Genomic DNA, 22600 nt, shown 5'->3' on the forward strand with positions numbered 1-22600 from the left:
TGACCCAAGTTTCATGAAAATCCTTCAAGGGGTTTAGGAGATATGGACCGGACACGATTTTGTTAGGGACGGAAGGACGGACGGACGCAGACCATTCCTATAATCCCTCCGCCACGGCGGGGGATTAAAAAGGGACATAAGTCACTAAATATTTGTGCCAGAATTACAGACCTTGTGTCATACGATGATGATGATAATGTGGAAGAACTATTTTAAGTTTGAATTAAATTTATAAAGTAATAACACAGACAAAGTGAAGGTGCACCAACACTAACCTGAAATTCTAAGTAAAAAGGGGGCATAATTCATGAAATATTGGTGCCAGAGTTATGACCTTTGTGTCATATAATGTGGGTGATGATGTGCTACAATTATTTTAAGTTTGATCCTATGAAGTTTGAAGGTTCAAGTGCCCAAATAATCAATAGGGATCATTTATTCTACATGTACAATCATTCTATCAAGTTTCAACATTCTGGGTCAAGTCTTTCTCAAGTTATTGATCAGAAACGTTTTTCCATGTTTAGGCCCCTGTGACCTTTGCCTTTGATCTAGTAACCCTAAAAACATTAGTGGCCATCTACTCTGTAAGCCCTATCGTATGAAAATTGAAAATTCTAGGTCAAATGGTTCTCTAGCTATTGATTGAAAAATGAAATATGACAGATGGATGGCCCCTGTGACCTTGACCTTTGATGGAGTGGCCCCAAAAACAATAGGGGTATTTTACTCTGTAAGTCCTATCACCCTATGAAGTGTGAAGGTTCTAAGTCAAATGGTTCTCAAGTTCCTGATCGGATTTGGATTTCCATGTTCTAGCCCTTTTGACCTTGACCTTTAATAATGACCCTAAAAACTATAGGCGTCATCTACTCTGCATGTCCAATCGTCCTATGAAGTGTCAACATTCTGGATCAAGTGGTTCTCAAGTTATTGATCAGAAATGGTTTTCCATGTTCAGGCCCCTGTGACCTTGACATGTGATGGAGTGACCCCAAAAACAGTAGGGGTCTTCTAGTCCATAAGCCCTGCCACCCTATGAAGTTTGGTTCTAGGTCAAATGGTTCTCCAGTTATTGATTGGAAATGAAGTGTGACAGACGGTCAGACTGCCTGTCTGGCGGATGGACAGGGCAAAAACAATATGTCTCCCACAGAGGGTAAAGATGTGTGTGTGTGTGTGGGGGGGGGGGGGGGGGGGGGGGATAGACATAAATACAAGTGTTAAGATGTCTGACCTGTAGGTCTCAGTGTTATACTTCCTCCAGATGTAAGCTGAGTTACCATCACTCCTCCTGGATTTGTTGTTGATGATTTTGATTGGCCAAGAATCTGTCCTAATGCACCCTGGGTAGCAGCTGACTGGCTGATAGTTGTCAGCACAGGGGAACCAGACTGCTTTGTCTCCAATGTTCCTAGAAGAATGCATTGCTTATTTACTAGCAGCAACACAAACTAAAGTTCTAGCAATTAGAAGTCCTACCATAATAACTATGTACGATGATAGTGAATCAGTTCTATATTGGAGTAACTTCACTGTATTTTACTTTGTTGTTCTGAGCTAAATGACATCTCTTATACTCCCTGACAATTGTCAGTTTCAACTTAATTTCAATAAATAAGTTGATAAATGTATTTCAAGAATTATGAAAGATATTGCCAAAAATATCCAGAGGCATTATAAGTTTTGATTTGTACAGAATACTCACACTGGATGGTACGTTCTAATATCTTAAACCTTTCTGGCATTGTACAAACCTGCAGTTTTAGGCTGTGATATTGTGACTACACCCCCTTGGGCTGCACCCTGAGGTATGATATTTATAGTTCCCTGTGGTGTCTGTATAACTCCCAGGGCCTGCTGACCTTTGCCCCCTAGTTGTACCAGCTGACCTTTGGCATGAGCCAATGGTTTTCCTGCTAACTGAACTGGTTTTCCAGGGGAGACTTGCTGTAATACATTTCCACCTGTAAATAAGTAAAAAACAATTTGTTATTTTAAATCCCAGCTCAAATCCTTTTAATGCAGTACAGGTTTATCGATTTGATAGAAAATAGCAAAAACATCTGTTTGCAGGAAAGAAAAATTAATTGCAATGAAAATAATTGAAATATCTGCTTCCAAATATGTTGCTATACCCTACATGTCCACATTTAACATTTACAATAAATAGCTGTAGAAATTGTTCCACATATAAGAAATTTATTGGCTTAAAAGCATACTTTTTTGCAGCAAGTGTAAACAAACTGTAGAAACAAGAAAATAACAAGAAACAGGCTTCAAATAGTACACTAAGAAATACTTAAACAACAGGTATTAAATATTTGTAAGAACTCATGAAGTGTTGATTTGTTCACACAATTACAAAGTACTGTGTTAATACTTTTAATGAATATTTTGCAAAATGTTGTTTGTAAATAAATTTGTACAAAAGGCATGTTTGCCAAAGGTACAAGTATTAGCATTTTTATGGATCCATTATTTCAACACCCACTTATGAGATGAACACACTAAATAGCTGGTCTTTTTTTATTCTATATAAAATTGAGAAACTTCCAATGGATACAGCACACATCAGGACCCACTTTATATGTCTGTAACTTATATCTTCTTGAATATTGTCAATGCTGAATAGGAGAGATTGCTGTGACGTCACGCATTAACATCTGTTTATCTGGTGGTGGGCGAAACAAATATTTTTACATCGTTTGTGTATGGGATAAGAATTTTAAATTTTAATAACTTTTTCGCTCATTTATAGATTTTCAAAATTCAAAAAGTTTTGAAATACTTACAATTTTCATATTTTCATACTTAGATATCTTTTTCAAATGACTAACCATTTTAAATGACATTATATGATTTTAATAGCGGCATAGTGATGTTTAAAACTTTTAGAAAGACACTGTAAGTTAAGATTTCATAATTAACCCAATTTATTTCGAAATACTAATTAAAAGTAATTAATAAACTTCTTGTTTTATAACCTTTCCATTGATCAAAAAATCATTGATATAATTTGTGTTTTAAAAATGTTTAGGCCGCAAGAAAAACATCACTGTTTACAAAAAACATGGACGTTCAGGTGTTTGCCCACCCGATCACTGTCTTATCAGTTCTAAGAATAGAAAATACAACGGATTGTATACAAACACAATCTCGCCTATAGAAATCAAAGAAATTTTCCCTGACAAATTCTATAAGGTTTTTATTTCGTTATGAAAATGCTACCTAAATGTAAAGCATAGATCTGTTATATGATTTCAATAAAAACTTGCCGTGAAAATAAAGTGTTTAGCTCTACAGAGCAAAAAAAAACAAAAACAGAGAACTATTTAAATCCGAAATTGTGTGATTACCTTTTTTTACCCCATTTTCCTATACCCCCTTCCCCCTCAAGACCCATTGCTAATATTTGCTTTAATTCCTAGCCATATTACCTTTATCTACAAACAGCTATGTCTTCACCTTTTTGACAGTATATTGTCAGACTTTAATTATACTGTTTAGTAGCAACAAAGATTTGTACCTTGTATCTTGAAGGCGGCTGTTCCTCTAGGCTGGTTCCCCTGCTGTAGAGATCTCTGAGCAGCAAGAAGACTGCTGACTGACACCATCTGACCTCCAGCTATAAATAGAACATACAGAATTCAACCTTAAGCACGAAGCATTTACACTGTGTAAAGGTCCTGACAGAAAATTCCAGTGTATACCAGATGTGCGTTATTAAATCTATTTACAAGTTAATTTACTTGTGACCAGGATTGTATGCATGACAACAGAAAATGTCCACAATCTAGTCCAATAAAAATATTTTGCTCTGGACAAGTGAAAGAGATACTTAATATACAGCACATCCCAATATATTTTAGATCCAAATGCAATTGCATTGTTTACATTACATACAGACACATGTTACCTATGATTTATTTAGAGCATTGCTAAAATAAAGTGTAGTGAGTTCCAGAGTGATGTCACCATAGATGGCTATTTGTATTCTGACAACATTAATGTACAAATTCTGCCTTATACAGATCTATAATTTCAAATTCACACAAGACTGGCTTAATCAAAACAAACAGCAAAAAAATTAAGCTGTAAATTTAAGAAGCAAATTGCATTCTTTGAAATTTTTATTTCAGTATGAAGTTTGTCAGGATGCCAGTGTATTTCATACCATAACACAAAAACTGGATTTATTATTTAAATACTAGATATGATAGTAAAACCTGGTCCTGCTAACCTGACATCTGCTGCATCAACCTTGCAACCAGAGGGTTTGTACCAGCTTGCATGGAACTAATAACAGTAACCGGACTACCAACACCTGAGCTTGTTGCCACAGTTACAGTTTTTGTTGCTGTAGTGATGACCTGAACTGCTGGTGAACTTGGACCTTCTGTCTGACCAGTGGCCACAGATGTCTGACGTATGGTCTGCAAATGTACACTGTAGTTAATTAAAGAAAATTTATCTCACTTATTTTTTTCCTTATTGATTAAATATGGCCTTAAAATATTTTCATTTTTTAAACTGATGACAGTAGCTCTTCAAGTTGACTAAATATTCTGCTATTTATTCAAATGATCTGTAATGTGTTTTTCAATAAAAGTAAATTTAAACATCATGCATCTTAAATAAAACAAGAGGACCATGATGATCCTGAATCGCTCACCTGTCCCGATGTGACCCAGTTTTGAACTGAGTATGACGTCGTTTTTTCTATTATTTGACATAGTGACCTAGTTTTTGAGCTCATGTGATCCAGTTTTGAACTTGACCTAGATCTCATCAAGATAAAAATTCTGACCATTTTTCATGAAGATCCATTGAAAAATATGGCCTCTAGAGAGGTCACAAGGTTTTTCTATTATTTGACCTAATGACCTAGTTTTTGACCGCAGCTGACCTAGATATCATCAAGGTGAACATTCTCACCAATTTTTATGAAGATCTCATGAAAAATATGGCCTCTACAGAGGTCACAAGGTTTTTCTATTTTTATACCTACTGACCTAGTTTTTAACCGCACATGACCCAGTTTCGAACTTGACCTAGATATCATCAAGATGAACATTCAGACCAACTTTCATACAGATCCCATGAAAAATATGGCCTCTAAAGAGGTCACAAGGTTTTTTTATTATTTGACCTTCTGACCTAGTTTTTGAAGGCACATGACCCAGTTTCGAACTTGACCTAGATATCATCAAGGTGAGCATTCAGACCAATCTTAATAAAGATCCATTGAAAACTATGGCCTCTAGAGAGGTCACAAGGTTTTTCTATTTTTATACCTACTGACCTAGTTTTTGACCGCAGTTGACCCAGTTTCGAACTTGACCTAGATATCATCAAGATGAACATTCAGACCAACTTTCATACAGATCCCATGAAAAATATGGCCTCTAAAGAGGTCACAAGGTTTTTTTTATTATTTGACCATCTGACCTAGTTTTTGAAGGCACATGACCCAGTTTCGAACTTGACCTAGATATTATCAAGGTGAACATTCTGACCAATTTTCATGAAGATCCATTCAAAATTATGGCCTCTAGAGAGGTCACAAGGTTTTTCTATTTTTAGACCTACTGACCTAGTTTTTGACCACAGTTGACCCAGTTTCAAATTTGAACTAGATATCATCAAGATGAACATTCAGACCAATTTTCATACAGATCCCATGAAAAATATGGCCTCTAGAGAGGTCACAAGTTTGTTTTTTTTATTTGACCTACTGACCTAGTTTTTGATGGCATGTCACCCAATTTCGAACATGGCCTAGATATCATCAAGGTGAACATTCTGACCAATTTTCATGAAGATCCTTTGAAAAGTATGGCCTCTAGAGAGGTCACAAGGTTTTTCTATTTTTAGACCTACTGACCTAGTTTTTGATCGCAGTTGACCCAGTTTCAAAATTGTCCTAGATATCATCAAGATGAACATTCAGAACAACTTTCATACAGATCCCGTGAAAAATATGGCCTCTAGAGAGGTCACAAGGTTTTCTTATTATTTGACCTACTGACTTAGTTTTTGATGGCATGTCACCCAGTTTTGAACTTGACCTAGATATCATCAAGGTGAACATTCTGACCAACTTTCATAAAGATCCCATGAAAAATGTGACCTCTAGAGTGGTCACAAGCAAAAGTTTACTGATGGAAGACGGACGCTGCGCGATCACAAAAGCTCACCTTGTCACTTTGTGACAGGTGAGCTATAAAGAAAATCCATGTGCATTTATGCTATTTTACCTTCTAGTAAATGAAATATTCAAGGTATGCCTGTGCTATGAAATTCTTATATTATGCCAAGGAAGCAAATTCATGTAACTGTTTATGTTTAACATGACCAAGAGCTGTCAGTTAACACAGTGTGTTTGACAATTCAAATGCTTGTTATGTCAAACAAGGGACATAACTTGGCAATAAGTGAGTTATTTTATTATGATTTTTAACAAATTAAAATTTTATTTTGGCAATGATAACAGCTTGCATACAATACTTCAATAAAAGTAAAAGGCCATAACTGTGATTAAATTCAACAAGAACGGTTATCTGAGTAGGTGAGTGGACTGGGATGCATTGGTTATCTGAGTAGGTGAGTGGACTGGGGTGCATTGGTTATCTGAGTAGGTGAGTGGACTGGGGTGCATTGGTTATCTGAGTAGGCGAGTGGACTGGGATGCATTGGTTATCTGAGTAGGTCAGTGGACTGGGATGCATTGGTTACCTGAGTAGGTGAGTGCATTGGGATGCATTGGTTATCTGAGTAGGTCAGTGGACTGGGATGCATTGGTTACCTGAGTAGGGGAGTGGATTGGCATGCATTGCTTATCTGAGTAGATGAGTGGACTGGGATGCATTGGTTACCTGAGTAGGTGAGTGGATTGAGATGCACTGATTATCTGAGAAGGTCAGTGGACTGGGATGCATTGGTTATCTGAGTAGGCGAGTGGACTGGGATGCATTGGTTATCTGAGTAGGTGAGTGGACTAGGATGCACTGGTGACCTGAGTAGGTGAGTGGACTGGGATGCATTGGTTATCTGAGTAGGTGAGTTGACTGGGATGCATTGGTTATCTGAGTAGGCGAGTTGACTGGGATGCATTGGTTACCTGAGTAGGTCAGTGGACTGGGATGCATTGGTTACCTGAGTAGTGGAGTAGATTGGCATGCACTGCTTATCTGAGTAGGTGAGTGGACTGGTATGCATTGGTTACCTGAGTAGGTGAGTGGATTGGGATGCATTGGTTATCTGAGTAGGTGAGTGGACTGGGATGCATTGGTTACCTGAGTAGGTCAGTGGACTGGGATGCATTGGTTACCTGAGTTGGTGAGTGGACTGGGATGCATTGGTTATCTGAGCAGGTGAGTTGACTGGGATGCATTGGTTACCTGAGTAGGTAAGTGGACTGGTGGACTGGGATGCACTGGTTACCCGAGTAGGTGAGTGGACTGGGATGCATTGGTTATCTGAGTAGGTGAGTGGACTGGGATGCATTGGTTATCTGAGTAGGTGAGTTGACTGGGATGCATTGGTTACCTGAGTAGGTCAGTGGACTGGGATGCATTGGTTATCTGAGTAGGTGAGTGGACTGGGATGCATTGGTTATCTGAGTAGGTGAGTGGACTGGGGTGCATTGGTTATCTGAGTAGGTGAGTGGACTGGGGTGCATTGGTTATCTGAGTAGGTGAGTGGACTGGGATGCATTGTGTGAATTTCAATCAATATGTATACAGATGTTCCTGAGACACTGCTTGGTAGTTTGTTGCATGCAAAACTTTGACAAAATTTTTCATGTTGAAAAAGGGTTGTAATCTATATTAAATTTAACCAAGAGTTATCTTCCTTGGATATGTCAATAGGTCTGATTGGAAAGCTTTGAGTGAAGTTTCAGTCCAATACCTATAGTTGTTACTGTGATACAGTTTAACAGTTAGTTGCATGCAAAATTTTAATCAAATTTAAATGTTGAAAATGGGTTGGAATTTGAATTGCATTCATCCAAGTGTTATCTAACTTGGTTATTTCAGTAAGTTTAAAGACTAGGAGGCCTTTTTAAAGTTTAAATCCAATACACAGAGGATATTATACGAGTGTATTTTCATATTGAATTTATTAAACAAGTTGAATAAAGTAATAAAATGTGAGGCTCTGCCGAGCATTTTATCAATTTTATTCAACAAGTTTAATAAATTCAATATGGACAAGAGCTCTGCTAAGCAGGGCAATAAACGACCGAAGGGTTACATCAGAGGATGGGAGCAAAATTTAAAGAACTTGACTGTTGAAGCCCAAAGGACAGGAACAACATAGGGAAGAAATTCCAAAAAAGTCTAAGTCCACAAAACAATCCTTACCATGTACAGGTATGTCAAAATACACCTAAAAGTTGAAGGTACCATCCATGTTGTACCACAGAAAAGTGGTCTCGGTTTTTCCTTATGGCCAATAATAAAAACGTTTCAAAATAAGCTATTTGTAGTGATATAAAAGGGAAGTAATTCAATTTTTTTTATTGTTAGTGAACAAAAAAAGGGATCTGCCGAATAAAAACAAAAGCACTGCAATGCAGAGCAATATAAACAAAGCAAATTCATATATGACCTTTGACCTCTAAGTGTGACCTTGACCTTGAAGCGAGTCATCCGAAACATGCGCTCTGCACGTCATCTCGGTGTGGTGAACATTTGTGCCAAGTTTCTCTGCAGGTTTGCCAGCACTCTGGGTGAATAAAATTCCCTGACTTTTCCCTGACCAATTCATGTTTTTCACTGACCAAAACCGCCAAACATTTAAATGGCCTCCTGACCTCCCCTATAGACGTCCAATCCTCCCATTATTTTTTTTCCAAATGTTTTGTATTTATTTTCCAATATATTAAACATAAACATCAAACACAATGATAATAAACATGGTTTTCTTTCTTGTATGACTGTTTGGTGGTCAAGTCAATGAAACATAATTGTGACTATTGGTCAGTGAAACCTAATTATTAAGAGATACATATCAAAAGCATCTTTGCAAGACATGTAACTATCAAAAATCTAACATCTTTTAAGGTGCACTTTCCTCATGGTAAAAACAATAAAGTATGGTTAATAATAAGACCATTGGAACCCTGCTAGTATTAGCAAAATATCATTCTCAAAAATCCAAGATCTGTTATTATACAGTTTCCTAGAGGCAAAAACAATAAAACACCATGACTAATAGCAAGACCATTGGAATCATATTGACAAAGCATCACTCTCAAAATCCAAGATCTCTTAATATACAGGGTCCAGAAAACACCTGGAGTACCTACAACAAAAAAAGTGTATTAGAATAATGTTAGTTGTAGGCTCTCTTCATGTGTCACTTTCCTACAAAATAACAAAAAAATGTTAGTTAGCTCTGGAGGCAAGGGTTGCAAAGCCTTCCAGTCTTCAAGCAAAATCAGTGTTTAAAGAAAAATGGGGGATTTAAACAAATGAAATGCATGTTACAGTATTACATCATTAAACTTTGTTTTTAATTACTTAAATTTAATGCTTGAAGACTGCCATAGCCACAAAAGTTTAAAATGATTAACTTCTTCGACCTTTGAAATCATTTTTCCCTGACTTTTCCCTGACTTTCCAGGATTTTCATTTTTCACTGACCAAATTTTAAAATTCCCTGACAATTCCCTGACCTTGAAAAAGAAACCAATTTCCCTGACTTTTCAAGACTGCTGGCAACCCTGCTCTGAAATCCTTCGAGCAGTTCAAAAGTTACACAGTGGACAAGAAACAAACTGATATGAACTTTGACCCCTAAGTGTGACCTTGACCTTGAAGCAAGACATTCAAAACTTGCACTCTGCATGTCGTCTCGGTGTGGTGAACGTTTGTGTAAAGTTTCTTTGAAATCCTTCAAAGGTTTCAAGAGATACAGAGCAAACACGAAATTGCTAACGGACGGACAGACGAACACCGGGGGTATAACAAAATACGTCCCATTATACGTCCCTTGAGACGTATAAAAATCACAAAATGTAATATTTTTTTAATCACATGTTAGCTTTTCCTGCTGAAACATCAAAAATTATACTTTCTTCAACAATACAAACAAGTAAAATTTAACCAACATCTCCTATACTTTAAACAATATCGACGTCAAAGCTTTATTACACTGGTGTATTATCATTTATATGAAATGGCTTTATTTCACTCCCTCGACATCAAACATGTGATAAATGCAATGTAAATAAGATATGAATCTGCATGCAAAACCAAGGTGTGACGCTAATGCCAGGCCGTGTGTAGAACAGCTCTCACGTTTCTTCAAATAGTCAAGCTAAAACAGTACTAAGCTTTGAAGTAGGTATACCATTTACAAATATTATGAAAACATTGCTAGATATAGTGATACTACCTGTAATTCTGGTTTTGTCTGAATAGTGACATTTGGCGGAGCTGTTCCCTTGACAACAGAGGCTATAGAGGTCGTCTGAGGGATGACCTTCACTTGACCTTGCTGGTTGATAGTAACATTTTGTACTTTGTTTGCCAGATCTAATTTTGGGGATGCACCTGTAACAAAAACTCTTTACAGGAAAAATATTCCTCACAAATACATGAACTAATAATAAAAGAGAGTTAAGAGGAACAACACATCAAACACCGGGTGTGGTTAACAAATTTAATAAGATCTACCGGTTTCGGTCATATAATGACCTTCATCAGGATAAAATATAAAGAAATTTCTACACTGAAGTATATAAAATGTGGACGACTTTGATGACAAATTGTTACTATAAATAGATTGGTTCTGGCAACTGTCCAAAAATTGTTGGCATCGGTCCAAATGTAAAAGGAGTCTGTTTTTAGAGTTTTTGTACAAGAAGAAATAATTTTAACTTAATTAAATATTCCGTAAACTCTGTTGACACTAATTAATTGTTCATTCTCATTACTGAACATTCCGTACTCGTCCTGGCATAAGGTATCCGTGCTGGAACAGGGTGTTGGTTGGATTGGCGACAAGGGCGATGGTATATTGAATGTAAGTGTTCCGATTGGTGGTTCTTCCTCGGACTTCCTGCTACGTTTAAGTTTCATCTTGGGTGTCATCTTGACATACGGCATTCCAGTTTTTCCCAGCATGATCCTAAATTTAGGTGTCTTCATTAGAGTTTTGTGAGTAGGGTTTTGTAATCTGGAAAGGTTACCACTTTGTCATGTTTCATCACTGTGACTTTCACAAATTCTTTTTCCTCAAAACCATGTATCCTGGTGGAATGGTGCTTAAGGGTGTCTCTCCTGACATATAATTTCTCACACCATGAGCATTTGTATTTCATGTTGTGGTCTTCATGGGTTTTTTTGTGTTTGTATTTTTGATGTTTAGTTGTGCATTCTTTTCCACAGATTTCACATAGGTATACGTATTCTGGCTTGTCATTGTTTTTCCTTTCTAAATCTTCTAATTTTGTAGCGAAATATATTGGATCTGTCATTGTTGCAAATTAAGACCTTCTGGTGATTTAGTTCTAAGCTTTTTTATCCAAACTTCCTCGGTTCTTAATCGTTTATTGACATCACGTCCTGTTTGTTGGATGATTATGACGTCGACTGTGTTACCGTTATGACCCGCGCTATTAAAGTGGCGGGAAACCGGTTTTACGTCGTTCTGCATTCTAATATCGGCGAGATGTCCATAGAATCTTTCCCTCAGTGTATTGCCTGTTTGGCCAACGTACTGTAACTTACATAGCTTACATGTAATTAAGTAGATCACGCTGACCGTTGTGCATGTATGATGTCCATTAATATTGAACGTTTCTTGAGTTACTGTACTTGTGAAATCTGTAGAGTTAGACATGTGCTTGCAAATTATACAATTTCTGCCACATGTATAGCTGCCCCGTATAAGTTTATTATGTATTACGTCGGACCTAACCAACATATCTCTTACGTTTCTGGATCTTTGATGTACGGATAAAATTTTTGTATTATTGATGAAGGTTGTAGAAATATTTGCCCTAAGGATCGGTAAATGTACGTTGAGGATACGTTGTGCTGGTGGGATAAATGGGCTGTATGTGGTAATGAAAGGTATCACATTCCCTTTATCTCTTATCTTATTCTGTTTAGACAGTAAAGTATATCGGTCTAATTGGCCGGCTTTATTTATAGCTTGTTGTACAAGACTGGCAGGATATCCACGTGCTGTTAAGTTCTGGAACAAATATTCAGTACAAGTTTTGAATGACTGATTATCACTACAAATGCGACGTATACGTACCGCCTGGCTGTAGGGAATGCTTCTTTTCTAGTGTTCCGGATGAAAACTTGTGTAGTGTAAGTACATATGAGCATCCGTCGGTTTTGTGTATAGGCTTGTGTGAAGTAGGCCCATACTGTCTTTCGTAATGTGTGTGTCTAAGAAGTTTGCAGAAACTGAGTCGATCTCATGTGTAAACTTAATTGAGTCGCAAAAGTTGTTAAGGCAGGCCATGAAGGAATACAATTCCTGTCTGCTGTGATGCCATATCATAAAGATATCATCAATAAATCTCCAACAGACTAAAGGTTTCAACATTTGAGTAAGTATAAATCTTGACTCCAGATATCCCATGAAAATAATGGCGTAACTGGGTGCACATTTCGTTCCCATAGTTGTGCCCGAGATCTGTTCGTAGAATCTTAAATTGAACTTAAAGCTTGTCTTCCGTAAAACAAACAACATTAGTCTTAAAATGATCCATGTTTTAGGTTCCTGAGTTGGACGTCTATTCAGTGCTTCTTTGAGAGCTATTATTCCATCTCGGTGAGGGATAGATGTATAGAGCGCTGAAACATCGATTGTGACTAAGTGAGAGTCTTTAGGGACGTTGCTCAGTTTATGAATTTTGAGAAGGAAGTCATTTGTATCCTTAATGTATGACTTAACAGACTGTGCTAAGGGTTTAATATGATAATCAATGAATTGAGATAGTCTTTCCGTCGGACTGTCGCATGCCGAGACTATGGGCCTGCCTGGGTTATTAGCTTTGTGTATTTTTGGGAGCATACAGAACACTGGGGTTCTGCAGTTCTTCGGTTTTAAGAAATTAATCGATTCTGTAGGTAATAATTTATGTTTTTTTAGGTAGTCTAGAAATGAGTTTATTTCAGATGATATTTTCGGTGTTCGGTCGGCCGAGATTGCTTGGTAGAATTTCGGATCATTTAGTTGTCTAAGACCTTCTTGTATATACGAAGTTTTGTCTAGAATAACAACAGCGCCACCTTTATCCGCCGGTTTAATTATTATATCAGGATTATTGCGTAGTGACAAAATAGCTTTGCGTTCTTCATCCGTAATATTAGATTTGAAAGTATGTTTATTCTTTTCGTTTAAAAGCTTCAAGTTAGTACTCGCAATAAAAGTTTCAAGTTCTATAGACTTGCCTGCTGGGGGAGTCCAACCCGATGATTGCTTGAATGGGTGAATTGGGTCTTTTGAATTATTATCATTCTGGAAAAATTGTGATAATCTTAGTCTGCGATTAAATAGAAGTACATCCCTCTCATACTGGATTTTGTCATGATAAACCGGTGTTGGGCAGAAAGATAGACCTTTACATAATATTAAAGTTTGACTTCTTGTTAATTCTAGTTTTGATAGATTAACAACCCATTTGTTCTTATTGTGGAGTAGTTTATTATTCTCAAAATCGATTCTAGGTCTAAATCTACGTCTGGTCATTGTCTGAAGTTCGGTGGTTGTTGATTGTTTGGTAAGGTGTTGGCTGTATCCTTTCGTTTGTTACGCAATTCTTCTTTTACATTTAATGAAATCTTGGAAACTATTTCTGTAATCAATTCCACTTGGTCAGTAGAGGTTTTCTTCTTTAAATCCTCGTTGATTATTTTGATTTCTTGTTGTAGTTGTGTCGATCTGTTGCTCCAATATTGAAACAAGATCTCACAGAGTTTATTACCGAATTCTATATGGGCTTCTTCCCACTTAATTTGCAAAGAAGAGTTAATGACTGGAACTTGCGGAGTGAGGTTCACGCGTAGGGATTTCGGAGTAGATTTAGTGTTGATACACCTCTGTAAATAATCAATGTGATGTTGTGTGCGAGTTTTTTGTATAATGAGCTTTTTTAAAACTTTAAACCTGGAAACGTTTGATTCGTCAATTCTGCGCGATGATGGTTCTTCTGCGATTTTTCGTTTCTTCGTTATTGGTATAGTCTGGCCGGAAATAACTGTTGTTATGGAAGCAGACGGTGTAGCGTTCGGTGTATCTGCGTCAAAATCGTCCGGTTGACTCAGTGAGAATGACATCGGTTATAATTTACTGCGGTTTCCCTCTCCAAGGGCTCAGGTATTGCTTGCTTCAGCGGATCCAGTTGCTGGATGCACGGCAGAAAGTGGAAACTATCACACTGCCCACACCGATTATATTGACTGGTTGGTCGCCCGGTGGAGACGGATCCCAAAGGGATACGAGTTCCTCAACAAAGTAATGAACTAATAATAAAAGAGAGTTAAGAGGAACAACACATCAAACACCGGGTGTGGTTAACAAATTTAATAAGATCTACCGGTTTCGGTCATATAATGACCTTCATCAGGATAAAATATAAAGAAATTTCTACACTGAAGTATATAAAATGTGGACAACTTTGATGACAAATTGTTACTATAAATAGATTGGTTCTGGCAACTGTCCAAAAATTGTTGGCATCGGTCCAAATGTAAAAGGAGTCTGTTTTTAGAGTTTTTGTACAAGAAGAAATAATTTTAACTTAATTAAATATTCCGTAAACTCTGTTGACACTAATTAATTGTTCATTCTCATTACTGAACATTCCGTACTTGTCCTGGCATAAGGTATCCGTGCTGGAACAGGGTGTTGGTTGGATTGGCGACAAGGGCGATGGTATATTGAATGTAAGTGTTCCGATTGGTGGTTCTTCCTCGGACTTCCTGCTACGTTTAAGTTTCATCTTGGGTGTCATCTTGACATACGGCATTCCAGTTTTTCCCAGCATGATCCTAAATTTAGGTGTCTTCATTAGAGTTTTGTGAGTAGGGTTTTGTAATCTGGGAAAGGTTACCACTTTGTCATGTTTCATCACTGTGACTTTCACAAATTCTTTTTCCTCAAAACCATGTATCCTGGTGGAATGGTGCTTAAGGGTGTCTCTCCTAACATATAATTTCTCACACCATGAGCATTTGTATTTCATGTTGTGGTCTTCATGGGTTTTTTTGTGTTTGTAAATTGTATTTTTGATGTTTAGTTGTGCATTCTTTTCCACAGATTTCACATAGGTATACGTATTCTGGCTTGTCATTGTTTTTCCTTTCTAAATCTTCTAATTTTGTAGCGAAATATATTGGATCTGTCATTGTTGCAAATTAAGACCTTCTGGTGATTTAGTTCTAAGCTTTTTTATCCAAACTTCCTCGGTCCTCACTCACAAATACATGTATATTGCTAAAATCACCAGAGTGTAACCTATACATCAATTATTCTGGAATTAAATTTCCTGGGTTTGACTGTAATAGCTATTTCATGGAGAAATAAATGCACAGCTTTCAAATCATAAAGATAAAATTAATCCAGGGGAGTTGAATATGTTTACTGGGAATAAATTTTCTTTTACTGATGCAACTTATGACATCATAGAAAGTTTCAAAGTATAATCCACAAACTAGTATCATTAAATTAAGTCATCAGTAAAAACTTTTGATTTAAAAAAATTTATATTTCTCCTTGGTAAAATATTGTCCGCAATCTAAAATCAATTTTTTTTCCATTAAATTATTAACTTTTCATTTCTAAGTTTTCTTACATGTTTTAAACAAGAGGGTCATGATGACCCTGGATCGCTCACCAGAGTAATATGTTTCAAATGTCAAACTGATGATTTTTAGAAAATTTTCCAATGTACAATCAAGTAACCCCTAGGGCGGGGCCAATTTTACCCCGGGGGTCATGATTTGAACAAAGTTTGTAGAAGTCCACTAGGCAATGTTACATATCGAATATCTAAGATCTAGGCCTTCTGGTTTATTTTAAGCAAATTTATGAAGATTTCCCTATGTACAATAAAGTAACCCCTTGGGCTGGGTCAATTTGACCCTGGGGGGTCAAGATTTGAACAAATTTTGTAGAGGTCCACTAGGCAATGATACATGTCGAATATCTAAGCTCTAGGCCTTCTGGTTTATTTTTAGAAAATATTGAAGGCTTTTCTATATACAATCAAGTAACCCCATGGGGCGGGGCCAATTTGACCCCAGGGGTCATGATTTGAAGAAATTTTGTAGTCTACTAGGCAATGCTACATGTCAAATATCTAAGACCTAGGCCTTCTGGTTTATTTTTAGAAATTTTTTGAAGATTTTCCTATGTAAAATCAAGTGACCCCTGGGGCGGGGTCAATTTTGACCCTGGGGTCATGATTTGAATAAATGTTGTAAAGGTCCACTAGGCAATGCTACATGTGAAATATCTAAGCTCTAGGCCTTCTGGTTTATTTTAAGAAAATTTTTGAAGATTTTCATATGTAAAATAAAGCGACCACTAGGGCAGGGTCAATTTTGACCCGGGGGTCATGATTTGAACAACTTTAGTAGAGGTCCACTAGGCAATGCTACATGTTAAATATCTAAGCTCTAGGTCTTCTGCTTTTTGAGAAGAAGATTTTTTAAAGTTTTCCTATGTAAAATCAAGTGACCCCTGGGGCTGGGTCAATTTTGACCCCGGGGGTCTGATTTGAACAATTTTGTAGAGGTCCACTAGGCAATGCTACATGTGAAATATCTAATACCTAGGCCTTCTGCTTTATTTTTAGAAAATTTTTGAAGATTTTCCTATGTAAAATCAAGTGACCCCTGGGGCGGGGTCAATTTTGACCCCGGGGTCATGATTTGAACAATATTAGTATAGGTCCATTAGGCAATGCCACATGTCAAATATCTAAGGTCGAGGGCTTCTGGTTTTCAAGAAGAAGATTTTTTAAGATTTTTCTATGTAAAATCAAGTGACCCCTGGGGCGGGGTCAATTTTGACCCCGGGGTCATGATTTGAACAAAGTTGGTAGAGGTCCACTAGGCAATGCTTCACACCAAATATCTAAGCTCTAGGGCTTCTGGTTTTTGATAAGAAGATTTTTAAAGTTTTTCCTTTCGGTTGCCATGGCAACCAGAGTTCTGCATGGAATTCAATTCTTTGAATAATATTTAGAGAAGACCATCCAAGGAACATTCCTGTGAAGTTTCATCAAAATTGGCCTGTTGGTTTAGGAGGAGATGTTGTTTAAAGGAAAGTGTGGACGGACGGGCGACGGACGGACGGACGGACGCCGGACGGTGAGCGATCACAATAGCTCACCCTGAGCACTTTGTGCTCTGGTGAGCTAAAAATTAAGATGGCATATAAATGTCTTCACTGATGAGTTTAAAAGATATTGCAATCAAGACAATTCTTTTCTTAAATGGATTCAGTTAGACGGAACAAGAGCAATGCCAATGAAGCATAATACATCCTTAAATTTCCATTGTAAAATAATGTTACAAATAGACAGATAATCAAACAACTAACAGACATCCACATAACATAACAAGGCATCGGTAAAACCAAATGATGGTCCTGGATGCATGTGCTTGTCCCAATATGGGAAATCACATATTAGAAACCATATACAGTCGAACTTCGATGGCTCAAACTCGAGGGTCCCGAGGAAATTAGTTTGAGTTTTCCGTTGTTCGAGCCATCCAAATGGTGGCCATTTTGAATTTGGGAATTAGAGGGCATGATGTGTTACAAACCTTACATCATAATATATTGTCATATTGTACCTTAATGTGTGTATGATATGATGATAAATAAAAAATGAACGCTGAAATATGCTTTATTATTTATTTTCAAACATGACACAGATACGAAAAAAAAAACCACACAGATAAAACACTAATATAATTATAAGAAGTTGGTGAAGACAGCATCAAATAGGAAGACATGAATAGCAAACCTTTATGAATCATAGTCCAGTACAAATATTATCAAAAATATTTCTTTCCAGTAGCCGACTTAGCTATCACCCGGTTTCCGAGTTCTTTGCTAATTTGTTCAGCCATGCTAAAGCAGTATTAAAGTTGATACGGGATCTCCCATTTTTATGCGGTAAAAATAAAGACAGACATTGCTCAATTATTTTAAATAATTTTATTCGTATAAATCAAAGCCCATTAAAGCAAGTCACTTTGTTTAATTTGTTTGTTGTATACCGACGCTAATTACATAAGCGTGTGTAAATAACGCACATGCCGGTTAAAGGGGAAGCTTGGCGAATGTCAGACAGAGGTGTGAAAAGCTTTGTAAACACAAGCCATTCCGGTGACAAATTGTCTGTTTGACTGAAAAGGTGTAACTATCACTGTAATTAAGACGAGGGGACCACCAAATGAGTTCGAGAGTTTGAATTTCGAAGTTCGAGCGATCTGAGGTAGAACTATATAGAATAAAGAAGGAATAAACTTGGGATCGAGCGAAGAGTTCGAGCAATCCTGGGTGTTCGAAAGATCCAAGTTCGAGCCACTGAAGTTCAACTGCAAAAATGGAGATAATAAAAAGAAGAAAATTGGATAAAGGGAGATAATTCAAAAACTAGGTAAGATAGAGTTATAGTTCTTTGACACTGTACTTCTGTCAATGGCTTTTATCATTTCTTGAAGTTTCAATGAAATGCCATTAAAACTTTTCAAGTAATGCTCCCAGCAAGCCTTATATTGTATAATAAAGGGAAATAATTTAAAAACTAGGTAAAGTAGTTATGGTTCTATGACACTGCATTTCCCGTCAATGGCCTCTATCACTTTGTGAAGTTTCAATGAAATGCCATTAATACTTTTAAGTAATGCTCTGGGCAAACCTTATTTTTGTCATAAAAGTTGATAATTCAAAAACTAGGTAAATGGCCTCTATGATTGTGTGAAGTTTCAATCAAATGTCATTAATACTTTTCAAGTTATACTCCAGACAAAAGTGTGATGGATGGACAGAGCAGCAACTATATGCTCACCCTTCAGGGAGCATAATAAATACCATTTTACCATAAAATAACAAATCCCATTTTACCATAAAATAATAAATCCCATTTTACTACACAGACATTTAATGCTACTCACCAACAGTTTTAGTGAAATTTTTCAACATGTTCATTTCCATCAAGTTTGGCAATAGAATGTATACTAGTATTTGACAGCGAAAAATAATAAAGTGGGTGATAATAAAACAAGCAAATTCGATGAATTGGTATCCCCCGCCGAAAGGATTTGTGGTGAGGAATGGCAAAAAGATGTATCCGGCAAAAAGTTAAGGATGTTAATAAGAAGCAAATAATTTCATTAGTCAAAATAAATTTAACAGAAAACAAATGTTTAATTAAAGAGTACACAATAAATGTATGATACTTTGATCCGGACTAAAGAATTTATTTTGAATGGGATATGCTTACTGTAATAAGCTTAGCTTTTAAAATTAAATGCAGTTAATTGAAATGTGAGCTTGAAGTTTAACTGGAATGAAATATTGTCTTTGAGTGGTTTGGCACCAGGTGTTGCTGTTTTGCATGTACATTTGAACTTAAAAGATCAGATGTCCTTAAGAGAACACAGATAAGATATCTTGAACATGGCTGAGGGCAAGGTTTGTGCAGTCACAACTTAACATGTTGAAGGTTTGAACATTTAAAAAAAAAAGAAAGGAATGGAAATATATATATCTATATATAGATATATGTATATATTTATTTTTTTAGGGGGTGGGGGTGCAGGGGAACGGGAGAGGAAACAAAATTTCACATGCTGATTATAAATATTGATAGAAAATTAAAAATGAAAAAAAAAAAAAGGTAAAAGGGTGAAGTTGGAGTGGGGGGGGGGGGGGGGCGGCAGAGGATGCATGATCAGTGGTAGGCATGACTGGGTGGAGAAGTGAGGTGGGGGAATAGTACAACTTGGAAGGTTTGAAAAAAATCTAAAATAAGAAATGAAAAAAAAAAAAAAAAAATTTGGGAGGGGGGGGGGGGGGGGGGGGGGAAGGGGGTGTGACCAAGGCTAAGTGGGTGACCAGGTGTGGGTGCGCAACTTCACATGTTTATAATAAATGTTCACAGAAAAGAATGAATGAAATTCTGCCAAATGGTAAGTTTGTTATGTACAAATATGTGGATATTTAGACAATTAAAGGGCAATAACTCTGAAGTTACAAAAAGAAATCCGTACAAAATTGTCTGTGCACAACCACATTATAGTGCTCTAAATTCTGTTAAAGTTTCATAGTTCTAGGTCAAATATATCAAAAGTTATGATGCAGAAATTGGCATATCTATATCTATAGTACCCTATATAGTTAACACTAGAAACTTCTAAGGGCCATAACCCTGGTGTTACTTGGGCAATCTGTCTGAAACTTGATGGGCCCCATAACCTCATAGGGGGGGGGGGGGGGGGGGGGGGATGGGGGGGAGGTATGTGATCAAGGTAAGGGGGTGACCAGGTGTGGGTACACAACTTCACATGTTTACAATAAATGTTCATGGAAAAGAATGAAAGAAATTTAATGAAATTCTACAAAATGGTAAGTTTGTTATGTACAAATATGTGGATTTTTATACAATTAAAGGGCAATAACTCTTAATTTACAAATAAATCCAAATGAAATTGTGTGTACACAACCACATTATGGTGATCTAAATTCTGTTTAAGTTTCATAGTTCTAGGTCAAATATATCAAAAGTTATGATGCAGAAATTGCCATATTTATAGTACCCTATATAGTTAACACTAGAAACTTCTAAGGGCCATAACTCTTGTGTTACTTGGGCAATCTGACTGAAACTTGACGGGCCGCAAGAACTCATTGTGGTGAACATGTATATGAAGTTTTAAATAAATATTCCCAACCATTTCCTAGATATGGCTCCGGACGGACGGACGGACGGAAAGACGGAAGGACGGACAACGCCAAAACTATATCCCTCCGACTTTCGTCGGGGGATAATAAAAGTAAGATATTGGTGAAGATGCAAGAAAAATGTAATTTTTTTAAATTTATTTCAAAAGCATTACAATGGTTTACTACTTTCTGCACAATATTTTTAGTTATTTACAAGAATATCTTGCAAAAATCTTCTGTCAATAAGTTTGTACAACTAGTCACTTTCAGAGAAGCCACTTATCAATTTTCATGAAAAAATGCTTTAATGTAAAATGTGTGGGTTAGTGCCTTTAAAGGAAAATAATTCACAACATTGGAGTTCTTGGTATTTTATCACAAACAGCAATGACAATAAATGAAACCTTTAACATCCCTGAATTGTTCTTGGAATACGAGTCAAAAATAAACCTTTAACCTGGTAAATTTCTAAAATGGACTGGTCCATCATTCAATTTGGGCAGCACCACTTATTATTCTAATGGCTGTTCTATGAAAATTAACAGACTGAATAGTGAATAGTGCTGACCAAGATAAGCAGCCTTATCTTGGTCTGCATGGTCCCAAAGGCCACTTGCCGCCAACAGGCTAAACTATACAGACTTAAATGGAAAGTTTAGGGAAGATCTTACTTACCTTGTCCTTTTCCTTGTCCTTTACCTGTAGCTTGTGCCTGTGCCTGTGCCTGGGCTTTAGCAGCCTGGGCCTCAGCCTGGGCTTTCACATGGGCCGCTTGTGCTGCAGCAGCTTGTTGAAGAAGCTGTAACTGGGCAGGGGTCAAGGACTGGGTCACACCTGCTGTTTTACTTGACACAGAAGACTGAAATGGAAAACATTTTATAATTTGAAAAATAATAATTTTAAATAAAACAACAGCTGTTAACAAAATGCCACAAAAGCAGAGATTCATCTACAACCAGTTTAAGTCTCAAGGTCACTGTCTCACTGATTTTTTACCTACTAACCCCACTACAACAAGACTATAGGGTAATCTACTAACCAAGGCATAGTTCTCCAGACAGGACCCCATTTCAATCTTGAGCTTAATATGATGTTAACCTTGGACCTACTGATTTCCAAAATAATAGGAGTCATCTTCTGACCAAATGCAATTATTTTATGAAGTATGATGGCTGTAGGCCCAACTGTTCTCCATTTATTAAATGGAAATCATTCTCTGAAACATTGACTTTTGACCTACTCTGCTAAATTTCTATAATGAACTTGTCTGTCTTTCAATCTGGACAGTACCATTAACTGTTAAAAGGGGTGCTTATCAAAAGATACTGACAGAATAGCTAACAGTGAGGTCATGATAAGACTGCACGGATGAGCAGGCTGATCAAGATCTACGCTGGTCGCAATGGCAGAATCAGTATTGTCCAGCATCATAAGGGTTATACTTTAAATAAACATGCATTTTACAGTTACAGACAGCTCAGCAACATTTCATCAGTATAAGTTTGCAATACTTGGTAAACACTGTAATCTCATATTAACTATTTGCCATTCTTAAGCCCAAGGTTTAGAATTTAAATGTAGATGAATACTGGGCTTAACATTAGCCTCTTCATTTTTTGTTCTTGCAAATGTTACAAGATGACCTTCAACACAGATACCT

The 22600-nt window shown here is 36.9% G+C and overlaps 1 protein-coding gene across 4 annotated transcripts in view; it reads right to left on the reverse strand.

Annotated features, from left to right (window-relative positions):
- Positions 1 to 22600, reverse strand: part of LOC123556329 (nuclear factor related to kappa-B-binding protein-like) — a 144369-nt gene that overhangs the window by 5118 nt on the left and 116651 nt on the right. For 2 of the 4 annotated variants that reach the window (XM_053542559.1, XM_053542557.1), the window contains exons 22-27: positions 21616 to 21799; positions 10408 to 10565; positions 4244 to 4436; positions 3530 to 3628; positions 1758 to 1967; positions 1237 to 1414 (exon numbers count right to left, since the gene is read on the reverse strand). In XM_053542559.1, the coding sequence (XP_053398534.1) occupies positions 1237 to 1414; positions 1758 to 1967; positions 3530 to 3628; positions 4244 to 4436; positions 10408 to 10565; positions 21616 to 21799 (1022 nt within the window). The remainder of the gene's footprint in view (positions 1 to 1236; positions 1415 to 1757; positions 1968 to 3529; positions 3629 to 4243; positions 4437 to 10407; positions 10566 to 21615; positions 21800 to 22600) is intronic. The other 2 variants (XM_053542558.1, XM_053542556.1) reach the window with 1 other exon arrangement.

This window comes from Mercenaria mercenaria, chromosome 5 (assembly GCF_021730395.1).
Source record: "Mercenaria mercenaria strain notata chromosome 5, MADL_Memer_1, whole genome shotgun sequence".
Classification (NCBI taxonomy): domain Eukaryota; kingdom Metazoa; phylum Mollusca; class Bivalvia; order Venerida; family Veneridae; genus Mercenaria; species Mercenaria mercenaria.